A 13,194-nucleotide genomic window follows, 5' to 3' on the forward strand; every position below is an offset into this window, starting at 1 on the left:
TTCAACCTGGACCCTATCATGTTCCTGTGTCTAAATGACTGATTGTAACAACAATCTTTGACATTGGTCCAGTAATAAGCAAGAACGCTGCAGCTGGCAGCGGCAAAACAAGCTACAATGTACTGTAAGTTAACAGGGCAGTAGGGAAAAAAATCCTACCTGTGAGTCCAGTTGTCTTATGCAAACTAAATTCAATTTCACTTTTATAGTGTTTTAGTTTCTTATGTTCAACAATGGTCAGGTTACAAGGGGAGTTCTGTAGGAACTAGATTATTATTAGGGAAGGGGTTACGGTTCCCTTTTAGAGTGTCTGTCAGCCAGTGTGGGAACCACTTTATAGCTTCACTGGGCTCTAAAGTGCAAAACTGATGACAGACCTGCGTCACAGAGCTCAAAGTGCACAGTGTTACAGAAACAGGTGTTGTTGTGAGGCTTGTGAGCTACATGGCTCTGTGCTGTGGTGTTAGCGCCTGCCTGCCCGCTGCATCACACACATGGGAGGCACTGACCAAAACAATGAGACGCTTTGTGGCTCAGGTGCTACAGTTGCTGACATTGGTTTGGCACATCTCCCCCACTGCAAGATGGATAGCATCAGCCCACTAAATCCCACACTACCTCTTTTTCACACCTCTAACATCTCTTACAAGTTTACTATATTACTAGATACAGGTTGATTGATTTTGTAACATTTGTGAATTTAAAAAAGGATAAAACTAGCTTCATATATCTAAACTAACAGCATTTTTCATTCCACCAGACAACCACTCAAGCCTCAAATCTGAACATGTCGCTTGCGAGATTAGATACACTGAGATAAGGTCCTCTGCAGGTTGTGTCACAAATTCGACGTTTTCCCACTTGTTTTTCCACAGCTCTAGTAGCAACTTACCCTGAGATCAATCACCCTGTTGTCCAGCTTGGTGTCCTGGTTGACTGTGGCTCTGCCTTCCTGGGTGCAAACAAAAAAACATCACATCACCAAAAGCCCTCACTATGAAATGTAATGCAACTGCCTAGTTCCTGTTTTGTTCTTTGTGTTTCTGGCCAGTGTAAATGCTTTTAAGAGGTTTTCAAAAACTCAAAAGGAAGACGATCCCTTTCTGTATACAATTCCTAGTTCGCCTGTCGACCATCGCCAGACTATCAGCCTGCAAACCCAATAAGCCAGATGCAATTCCTTTTACCTAATCAAACACTTTACAGCGATATGCTTATACAATTTTAACCAGTAAAACATTTACAATTGATTTTGATCTTTGCAGCAACTATTATGGGGTCAACTGTAACAAAAGACATCTTCAACGTGGGACAGCAGGGCAATAAAAACAGAAAAGAAAAGAATAAAAAACAAATGAAAGAATAAATGTTTCATCACAGGAGGAACCACTGCTCCCAGGGTCATGGATGTCAGACTTCCCTTAGGAACCGCTGGGCTTTGAGCTAATAGCCTGCCGCTGCGTAGCCACATCCTGCTCCAAACAGCTCCATGCAGACGGACAAAAGGTTAGACGGGCATACAGTCGGGTAGACAGGCCTGTTACGGTCCGTGTCTCTGGGGAAGACAGGTGCTGCTACCAGTGTGTGACTGACATGCTGAATCCCAGCAGAAAGCACCTGGGATGCTGCTGCAGCTGCAGAGATCGGCTTACTGGATAAACAGGGACCGGCTCTCAGCTGTCACTGGTATAGTGAGACCCATATATTGATTTGCTCATGATACATATATGAAGTAATATGATAACATAACATTTGATATTGAATAAGACAGATCCATATATATAGGAAAACAATAGCTATTGGGGTGTGGCAATGCTTTTACTGCATCTCTTTAAAATGATGCTGATTGTACAGCTTCTACCTGTGGAAAGAAAGGTTTGCTGCTGTGGCTGCAACAGTATTATCAGGGTTTCCAGCAGCACTTTGCAGTTAAGGCGGCTGCCTAAGCAACACAAGCCTACCACCTCAAGAACGTTGTTAAAAAAGTCAGCCGCATTATTCCTTCTTGTTTTTTCCCCTCACAGAACGTTGATACTTTTATGGCACCAACCGAAAATACTCCCATCCTATGAGTATATCAATTTATCTATCTTTTGGTTCCAAAAGCGTCTGAGCGCAAGCTTATCTGTCCTATCTGCGTAGACAGAGAGCGGAGTCTAGTCTATAGTCTACAGCACCTTTCAGCAACAAGGAAATTCAGTTACATTCCTTTGCACTTAAAATAGTTCTCCATTAGTTCAATGTTGACAACAGGGCAGTCACCAAGTTTAGTGTTAAAGGTTTGTGTCATTATGCAGTTTGCACTAATAAGTCTTTGTTGTATACAATCCTTTGCATTTTAGTTAGTTCAGTATTAGCCTGTATGTTGTGCCAAAAAGGTTAAAAGAGTTAAAAAAAAAAAAAAAGGAAGAGTTAAATCACCAACAATTCACACTTGTATCGAACTGACATGCTGTTAAAACAGCAGTCTTAAAGTTTAATAACCAGCTCAACTGTGGGTAGGAAATATGACTTCTTAAATGCACCACGATTCTCTAAAATTATTCATCATTGATGCACAAATCTCCTTAATTAGAATTCAGTAGGCATCCTTAACCCTGGTTGCCAGCTTTTATAAACACCATGTGAGGGGCAAGTCAAACAAGGTGATGTTACTCGCTAAATGTGATGTTACTCAATGCGAGCCATTCTGCTCATCATCAGTTTTATTTAAGCAGATTTAACTACCCAAGCCTTGACCCTGCCAAAAACACAAATCTCTATTCTTACTGACATCGTCTTCTCTCTGTGACGGACAAAGTTTACACATGGATATGCTAGAATTTGGCTTTCAATATGAAGTAAACAGATGCATTAAGGCACAGAGTGGACTCTCTCAAGGTCAGTTCCTGTGTCCAACACTGACAATTTTTAGTTTTTTTCAATTAAAGCACAGTTTGGAGGAGAGTCAACTGAGCAGTCTTATTGGCATTACATGCTGATTCTTTTCACTTGACAGGAAAAACCTTCAACGTTGAAAATGTACCACACTTGCTATTCCATTCCAAGTGTCTTAAATTAATGGTGGTTGGATTTCCTCTTTTTCCGCCAAACCACAAAACATAGTGGACCTTCCATTAATCACCTACCTAATGTCATACAATCAGCGTTAATTTCTTTCATTGAAAAGAATGAATAAGATCAGCCTTGGGTGTCAGCCATTAACAGGCACAGTAGAGAAAATAGCACTGGAGTGTCAGTAGTGATAACTCTGGGCCAAATATGTTTTCCAAGCCCTTTCATCCACCCACCCATACATTCATCCTAACCTCTTCTCCCTCTCCGTCAGGCCTGACGGCATCCTCCAACTGCAGGGGGAGACGAGGCTCTGCCTGGCTGATGACAAAAATCTGAGAGGGGAAAGAAACAAAAAGCAAAACAATTCATAGGGTGAAAAACCACAAACATTTCCATTAGATGTTCTGACAATGGAAAGTACCTGGAGTGCACACAGGCACAAAAAGCAAAGTAAAAGACACTGACAGCCTCATCTGTTAAAACCACATTTATGTGTGATTGACAACATGTGTTTACGTGCTGCTAAGGAACATGTACACTTGGTCGATACATTCACGGAGCCCTGCGATACTTACATATTGAGTCTTAAAGTCTTAAAGACAATGTCAAAGTTTGTGGTGTTGCAAGGTGCCTGGGTAGTTCCCCTGGTGGAGTATGCGACCCATGTGCAGAGGCTCCGTCCTCGCTGTAGCGGTCGCGGGTTCAATTCCGACCTGTGACCCTTTGCTGCAAGTCATTTCCCCTCTCTCTCCCATAGTTTCTCTCTCCCCCAGGAGAAATTCTAAGTAATGACAGTATCACTGTCAGCGCATCCACATTAGAGCCCGACCGATTAAGGATTTTTAAGGCCGATACCGATATGAATATGTGGTTATTTAAAAATCAGATAAGCCGATATATATATATTTTTTTAAATCCAGAAACGCGTTACAAAAATAAACAGATTTGCCTAATGTTAGTTGTTTGAGTTCTCACTAAAATAATATAATAATTTGTTTTATTGTCAGAACAGAGGAACATAAAAAATAAAGTTATGATAAATAAAATGTATAAAAATACAAACTTAAGATATGAAACTTAAAGTTCTTTGAACAAAAACATTAACAAAAGAATAAACAAATCAGTGATGCCAACATGGACGTTGTAGAGCGCCCTCTGGTGGACAAACTATACAACGCCAACGCTCAACATGGTTGACAGTCCATTTTTTTCTTTTTTTTTCAAATATTCATTGATCAGAATCATTTACTTGTCAATATAAATGATTCTGAAGAATGAATTTTTAAAATAATAATAAAAATAAAAAATCGGCCATTATAAATTCCCATACCAACAGATTGGGAAATGCCTAATATCGGCCCCCCGATATGTCGGTCGGGCTCTAATCCACATGATACAATCCTTCCGTGTTTGCGCACCACCCGTCCACCGCTAGTAGCCAAAGGCAACACAGAGGATTAAAAAAACATGACGACTCTTCAGAAAAGGTCATTATCTTTACTCAAGCTTCTGTGTGGGAAAGTCACAGGACGACACTATCTTGTGAACATAGCAATTCCGAGAAATACAGAGAGTTGTGTGGAGCTGATAGTCTTAATTAGCTTTGTAGCAACTCATTTGGCAATGACTTGAATGTAACGGACGTTCATAAATATCAAAAAGTTTCGCACTAAAGCTTTAACTGTCCTATAAAATAAAGGCCTAAAACGATGCTTAAAAATTAATCTTTAAATAAAAGGTTTGTGGTGTTGCGTTAGATTGCATTCTATTGTGTGTCGAAAATGTTGTCCTCCATCCCTCAAATTCTAGGTCTTCACTAGCTTAAGTGCAACTAGTATAGTGTCCCAATTACAACATAAACACACATGCAAACTTTTGGAGTAACTAATGATCATGAACTGTGTTGAGTGAAGAGTTTACGTTTGTGCTAAGAACTCTGAGTGTTTGATGAATGCAGTGTAAAGTATGCCCACCCTCTCGATGTGCAGCTCCACGTCCTGCTGGGAACAGCTCTCGATCTTCTGCTCCACTTTCCTCACCAACGCCTCCACGTCGACAATGCTTTCCTTAGTTATGCTGGTGGAGACAGTTGGGAGGATGGAGTGTAAACAACGAATAGCACTTAGAAAACAAACTCATCTGTGTGGGAGGCTAGTTAGCACAAGAGAACAATATTTCCATTAAACTGTGACTGATGCATTCAGACATTCAGCTTTTTCAATTTTCACGGTGTGACGTGCAGGGTGTGGGATAGGGTTGAGTGGTTTTGAGTTGGGTGATGGGGTGACACCGAGAAGCAGTCCCTTTCCCAAAAATCACTAGAAATTCTAAAAATACATGACATTAGCTAATGGAAAAAGGTGCAAGTTGAGATACCACACGCTTGTGGCTTTCAAAAGAAAACCGCTATCCTCATTTCTCTGCTTGACACAAAAATGCCTCTACTTATGTTGGGCTCAAATGAACAGGATGCAGCAGAGTAGAAAATCGTTCACCGTTTCCTCACAATCATTGTAAACAGCCACAATTTTACTCTGGGACCCTAAAATGATTCCTGTCACCATATTATTCTTTCAAAAAGGAGCCCATTTTAATTTTTGCTGTTAGATAAATGTCTGTATCCGGTGGCATCACACAAAGATTTTAAGAGGTATAAAGGCCCTACTTGACCCAACTGTCTATCAAATGGGATGTGTGCAATTAAATCAGAAGCAGCTAATTTTAAGACAGATAAAAGGATACATTACAGCAATGTGCATAATCACATTGTTGACCTTATTAATTTCATTACAGTAAAAAAGGAGATGTAAATAAACAGAAGCAGGCAAGTTAAGAGGGTGATTGTTGAGGCTTTTAGAAAACGTTTTGCAAATACTTTGCAGCTTACATCATTTTACAGCTCCTGGAAAGTACCAAGCACTACTACAAAAACAGTTTGTCATTTTAATCCCAGGGGTAAGAATTCCCCCATTATACGTTTCTAAAGCATGTCAAAGAACCAACTTTTTTTTTTAAACAATGCAGCATCTTTCTAAATACGTTTTTCACTGAAACCCAGAAGAGATAAGAGGAACAACACTGACTGGCATGCAACGCAAGGCCAGATGGGAAACCCACTGTAATCCTTCGCTGCTCCTCATTAAAAAGCAGTAATGAGGGTCTGAACACTGGGGTCCTGCTGTCCCTTCAGCCCCACGACAGCTGCTGCCATAGACCTTCTCCCCAAGTAGGAGATCAGTTAGATAAATAAACCTCCACATTAATAACCTCCGCTGCATGGCCCAGAGGCCGGCGACAAAACGTTCAGCGCACACTGAGGGAAACAGAGTGATTAGGCTACCTCGAGAATAAGAGTTGACAATGTCATATGGAGATGAGAAACACGAGAAAAAGGGAGAGAGACTGCTTTCATACTAAATCAATGTCCCAGGAAAACAACACTTTGGCTATGAAAGACACATACGGCCATGACTTCAGCTGCTAACGCATCACTACATTACATAATTGGCAAGCAGAGTTCACCAGACTGACTTTGCAATTTCACATGGTGAAAGACGCTACACATCGTGGATGTTTTCACCATCCTGTTGCTTTTGCTCCTTGAAGCCCACAAACAAGTGCTTGTGTCAAAATTACCCTGAGAACCTGAGATCTCACTCTCATTAACTCTCATTACCCAGCAAGATGAAATTTCATCAACCTCCACTGTGTTGGAGTGGAGCCAGATATCTCAAAAATCTCCACATAAACAACCAAATCTGCATGGCTACATTCCAGTAGAGGTAAGTTTTTTTTTTTTATAAATATGGGTGAATCAACCTTTTAAACTACTTGCATGTTATACAGTGGTAGGGCTGCTGCTCTCACTGACTAGTGATGGTCTTGTACACACAGACAAACACCACAGGGCATGCTGTGTAAGATGTGTTAGTTCCTGTGTTGATACTGCAGGAGTGCTTCTACAAACTACATCACAGAAAAGAGATACAAACATATTTTCAAAAATAAGCATATGATTATTTTTAAGTGCTGTAATAGAACTATAAGGAGGCAAGATATAAGTGTGATAAGTTTGTAGACACTACCTTATTTAAATCACTAATCAGTCACTCCAGGATCGCACCAATTCACGCAAATTCAATCAATCAGAGCGACTTTGGTGCGACCCGCAATTTTGACCAATTACTGCAACTTTTCCACAAATTTGACCCATGACCGGAGTTTCCTGCGACTTCAACTAATCTCATCAATCCTACGTCCATATTCATTTCCTTGTTTCTGATATGAAGACGAGACGCGTTTGACTGGAATAGCTCACATTTACCAACAAAATGTACAGCGGAAGACAAAACATGTCAGAACATCCTGTCCAACAAGTATACATTGTAATATCAATGTACGCTGTGAAGAGGCTTCAGATTGAAAAATGAAAAAGTTAATGAAATGAAAAGTTAAAGACTAATAAGTACTTTATTAAATCGTATGCATGTCCCAGGCCAGAATTGGAAATTAATTAACAATGTAAAGATTGACAAGCCACTGACAGACATGTTCAAATTTGATTCATTCAATAAATTATTATTTTTATCATTAATAATTAGTCTTAAATCCACCTGCCATTTTCATTTGCAGCATCCTCAGCCTTATTGGTAAGGTTACTAGGAAAACCCAGCCTAGTGTAATTTTGTTCTCCTCAAAACAAGTTTCCTTTTTAGTTTTAAAGAACTATACAACAATGAAATTGCAACTTTCTCCGTCTCATCATTGCAACAAACTTACAAAAACATTGCAACTTTATATGCATTTTTTTTACAAAAGCTCCCGCAACATCAGGCATTTTGGGCCGCAACAATCAAAAAAAAAAAAGCAGAGAAATCCTGGAAGGACTGATTGAATTGATAGCCTACATACTTTTGTTTTATCTTTTTTCTGTGTTCTCTAACTGCCGTCTCAACACCGGAACTAAACACAGCTGAATTAGCACAACTTTCATGCATTTCTTTCACATCTACTGCAGTCAGATTCACTGTGTTTACTTGGAAGGAATCACTGCACATAGATAGGCGCTTGTAATGACATTATGAACATGTTTAGAGGCTAAAACAGGCCCTGTTTAAGCCTGTTGGGTGCTAACTCCAGCAGGAGGATAACACCGTGTAGGCAGCACCGATTGGTTTTGTTTTTCTCACTACTGACAGATCTCCAAATTTACAAACAACAGAGCTACGTGTCGAAATTGACCGGAAGGTTGCAGAGCCTGAAGATCCCTTAATTGAATTGTGTGAGTGAGAGGAGGATGACTTTGACATACAATATACAAAAGAAGACTTCCCCAGCAATGTCATCACAGCCCTCTGCGTGATTATGAGAGGATTTAATTGTAATCCAGGGTCTTACTCAGCGTATCAATCAACCCACCAAAGTGTGTGAAACTAGACGTGAGCCAGAAAGCCAAAGGAACTGACATTGCCACCTGTTCTTAAAGATTTAAATATAAAAAGCACACAACATTTTGATCGTAGCAGCAACGCTCACAAAACCTCTTGGTAAATCGGTAGCGTGACTTAGCTGTTTTTGTGTTTTTGTTCTAAGACCACGTTGCATTGGCAAGCGTGTCATCACTTTCACTTACTCCGTTGTTAGGTGACAATGTATTCCACAACACTCCAACTGCTCAACCGTTAACATTGCAGAACCAGATTGAGAAACTGCTACGCATAAAACAAATCATCCAAGAGTTACAAAAATATACTGAAATGTATGTGCGATGTCCTAAGCTAAATTTCCTGCAACGTTTCTACAATATTAAACATGCAACTTGAAATCACCGGTACTTTCTAGGGCTGTGTTGAAGCTACAAAGCCCTGCAGGATCACAGAAATTGAAGCTGAATCTCAAAAACGGCTGGGAGCAGCTCAGCTGAGTGATGGAGGGGAACTCCAGCGCGGCTAGAGGATTCTGACACTTCTAACAAAGTGGGGTCAGCACGTTTAGGCAGCCAGGTCAAGACTCAGGTCTGAGCAGCGGTGACCTCGCCCTCATTAGAAACGTGTACTTGTGTTTTGGTTTCCTGTAAACCTCAACATAGTGCAACGACCCGCTGATAGGCTCCTAGGGTCTTATGACAAAACCGGAGCAGAATGAATGTGTGTAAAATGGTAATTTATGCACCTTTCAGTCAAATCAAATTTCGTTGCTCTGACTTGTTTATATGTGACTCAAGCAGGTGTGTACATTAAACGCCCTATTATTCATCAGTTACTTATTTTATTAAGTCCTTCATGTTTTTGAATGAATCTGGCTGTACTATGTCGAGCTGTAGATGCTATATAATATGCAGATTTTGTTGCTCAGTCCTAAATGATCAACGGAAGTGAGAAGCTGGGTGTCACTCCCCGATGTGAGTCAAGTGCAGATTTGAGTCGCGCAAGAGTCACTTTGTGACAAGTAGTCTACAAGATGATAATGAGAGACTTCTGTAATATCAATACAGAATAAAAATAGACCTACTTCACAAAGTTTTTTCACTGCTGGCTACAAATTAGCAATCAAACACAACAAAGGTTGATAGTTGAATGGCGTTTTAAGCTAACGTTCAAACAATCATAGCTAAAATGTTTTTAAAATGATTCCCATCTTCTGTTATTGTTTGTGATGACGAAAGTTTATTATTTCATGGATTTCACAAATTTCAGTTTGACACGTAATGCCGTAAACTGTTTAAATCTGAGCTTGCGCGACTCAAATATGTACTCTACTTACATCGGGGAGTGACACTGGGGACAGTGCCATCAGCGCTGGGTATGAGGTCACTGTCTGGAACAATAAGGGAGCCTGACACATCCCAATGATGCTTGACACTGCTTTGTCAGTGAAGTGCCATTAAGGTAACAGTTTTAATCAAACCAATGTCTTTCAACTTTTTGTAAAATTCTCAGATATGAAGGAGAAGGATGAAACCGCAGACTTGTTTCATCTTCAGTCTTAATGACAGCTTTTTGTGAGGCTATAGCAGCTACTTTATAGGAGGCTCATTGTAAATACAGCTGCAATCTCTGCATTGCTTAACATTGCATTGCTTCGTTATTATTCAATGTCTTAACTGCCATTTTGGTCTGGAAGCTTACACTTGTGGGTGTTGCCCTTTGCCAAATTTAGCAATGTCTGCAGAGGTGCCTGTTAAATAGTACATGATAATTTTGTCCTTGCTCACTTACAAATATATCAAATTCATCAAACAACTGTAGTAATGGAAAACAGATGCTTCCAAACATCTGATGAGCATTTTACATTACATGAATAATGTTAGGTTATACCTAAAGTCCAATTTTACAATTATGTTACAAAAGAGCCCCATATATGTGAACATCATATGTCAGCCTAAAGTGGCATTATTATCAGCCCTCCCCCTTTAGCCCTTTTAATAAAGTGCATATCTGCTGATAGTTGTGTTCATTCATAGACTACGAGTAATGGGCTATAATTTGGCTGCTAACATGAATAATGATGCTTAGCTCTTAAGCATTTCTTCCTCCTCTGATCCTAGCCGCTGTATCTGCCATCTCGACAGGAACCGCTCCATTAAAACGCTGCTGTATCCCGCCCTTTTAACAGCCAACTTTTGTTGTCAAGTGAAGCGTGATTGATTCCCCTACCCTCCACCTCACTCAGAATGTGTGAAAATGGATCAGTGGACGATTAGGGCCCAGGATTTTCCCACCATTGTTCATGCCCTCTCTGACAGGAAGAGCAGTCTTGTTACTCACTTTGCGGCGAACTTGACCATCTGCTTGCTGGCACGATCTCCCACTGCGACCAGTGCCTGCACGTTAAACTGCTGTTGACGCAGGACCAAGAAGCATTGCTTCCCTGAAAACAAAACAAAACAACAGATAGTGCCGGGCTGTTAAGATCTTGTTAATGCAAACTTAGCAGGCTTGTCGCAATAAAAGCTTGGGCGCTCTTCTCTGACGCAATGTGCATTTGTCCAGTCAAAAGTCTACGTGTGACTCCAGATGAAGGTTTCCCCCAGCTGTAAGGACGTCATCTACAGGTAAAGTGTCAAACATTTGTGAACGGAGTCTTCTCTTTGAAGAGCGAGATGTGGAGAAAGGGTGATTGCTACTTTCCTAACAAACACACACACCTAGAAAGAGTGTAAACAAGATAGCCAACAAAAACCCAGGGCAGGAGACCACCCAGGTACTTTGATGTCTGTTGCCTGTTAGAAGGGGGTGGGTGGTGGAGATAATAGCAATGCCAAAATCCCACCAACAGATACATCACCAAATGAGGATATTATTGTGCTCACACAGACATACTTACAGCGAGGAGAGAGAATGAAGACGTGAGTGGAGGGGAAGTAACTCTGGACTTTGGAAGTTATCTTGAAGGGATATGACTACATGATAATCATTGAGACCTTCAGTTTGTTTGCAATCACAAGTTTAGCAAAGCAGGAAAAGGCTTTGTTTTTCATACAGAGATGTAATAACCTGGCAAGGCTGAGTAGGTTCATTGTATTTAAATAGTGCTACTTTGTGGCTGCAAGTAGCTGGAACCCGGCAAGCAGAGGTTATCTGAGCCTCCAGTTGGTGTTGACATGCCAGTCTGACAATGATATCAAAAACAACCGCAGGTTGTCAAACTTCGATTAACATGGAAGGAATGAGGGGGGGGGCTGCCCTGCAAGTGTCTGCACAATCCCTCAGAGGAATAATATTGCAAAAAAATAGGGGAAAGATCTTGTTTGTTCGTTCATATGGGGGTTACGGTTATTATAGATTTTTGCTATAAAAGCTGCCCGTCTATTTGTAGTTTCTAAACTTTAGTGTTGATCAACCTCAAAAGAGTAATATCAGTTAGCTAGGTCATGGAAAATCTAAAAGCAAGTCCAAATCAACCAGCATTGCGGTTTGGTCTTGAAGAGAAAGGGAGGGATGTAAAGAGCTGGCCCAAGGGCAGACGTTTTAGACATTTCACTGCAGTGCACCAAGGATTAGCACAGGGATAATCTAATCTTGGCTGTTTGTGCTTTTTGCAGGAAGAAAGTGGCTCTAAGATGAAAAAAGCTGAACAAAGATGGGAGGGTGATCTCACCTTTGGCTCTGCTGGTGTGGACTCGGGCACGCAGCCAGATCAGCTGGTCAGCTTTCTCAGGAATAAGGTCTTGGACACGCACCAACACCCTGTCTGGCTCGCACACACAACACACACACACACACACACACACACACACACACACACACACACACACACACACACACACACACACACACACACACACACACACACACACACACACACACACACACACACACACACACAATTTATTACTTCAAAGGACTTTTTTGCCTCTGTCCTCACCTTTGTGTAAATAATCTAACACCCCTCCTACACCCCCCTGCACACTCCCAAAGGCAGAAAGAAATATGAATAAGCAAGTATGTGCGTGTACAGACGTACACACAATAAAATTCTCAAATTACAGACGTGCCTAATAAATAAGACACACTAGGAGGGCTGCTGAAAAGCTGTCTAACTCACCCATTCTCTGTGGGCTATATGACAAATTGACTCTAGTTTCACCTGTGTCACTCAGAGGCATGCTTTCTCCTTATTATCAGTGAGCAGAAGAAGCAGACACTGAGGCTACACCAGAGAAAAAAGAGTCGCCCTTTTGGCTGAGAACTCGATGTCAACCCACATTAAAGCCTCCCCCCCCCCCCTCTGCCCCACCCCGTCCCAATGGTTAGGCTTGGCATGCAGGTGAGGGAGGCCCTAGTTTGTTTGCTGCCACTGGAGCTGAAAGAGACTCCAGACAGATGGACGATCTCAACAGGTCCGTCTGCTCCGACTTCAATCCGGGAGCTATCACACACTATTAGTTACTGCAACTATCACTGCTGCAATGATGCTGAGAGAAGAGACAGAAGCATTTTTGCTGATGTTTATCAGTTGCAATCGTGTTATCTGTAACTTTTGACAGCCAGACTAAGGTAATCTGAGACGTTCTGAATCAGGGTGTCTTCTTGTATCAAAACATAACATTTGAGAGTTGTTGCACGTTCTTCATTCCAGGAGGAAGCCATATTTTTAATATTTATATCCTCATCTCGAGTGTGGATGTTCAGGCCA

General features: G+C 41.1%; 1 protein-coding gene across 1 annotated transcript in view; it reads right to left on the reverse strand.

Annotated features, from left to right (window-relative positions):
* Positions 1 to 13,194, reverse strand: part of dars1 (aspartyl-tRNA synthetase 1) — a 32,436-nt gene that overhangs the window by 11,035 nt on the left and 8,207 nt on the right. The window contains exons 5-9 of the mRNA XM_032530114.1: positions 12,157 to 12,249; positions 10,824 to 10,926; positions 5,031 to 5,133; positions 3,309 to 3,389; positions 893 to 952 (exon numbers count right to left, since the gene is read on the reverse strand). Coding sequence (XP_032386005.1) covers positions 893 to 952; positions 3,309 to 3,389; positions 5,031 to 5,133; positions 10,824 to 10,926; positions 12,157 to 12,249 — 440 coding nt within the window. The remainder of the gene's footprint in view (positions 1 to 892; positions 953 to 3,308; positions 3,390 to 5,030; positions 5,134 to 10,823; positions 10,927 to 12,156; positions 12,250 to 13,194) is intronic.

This window comes from Etheostoma spectabile, chromosome 11 (assembly GCF_008692095.1).
Source record: "Etheostoma spectabile isolate EspeVRDwgs_2016 chromosome 11, UIUC_Espe_1.0, whole genome shotgun sequence".
Lineage (NCBI taxonomy): Eukaryota > Metazoa > Chordata > Actinopteri > Perciformes > Percidae > Etheostoma > Etheostoma spectabile.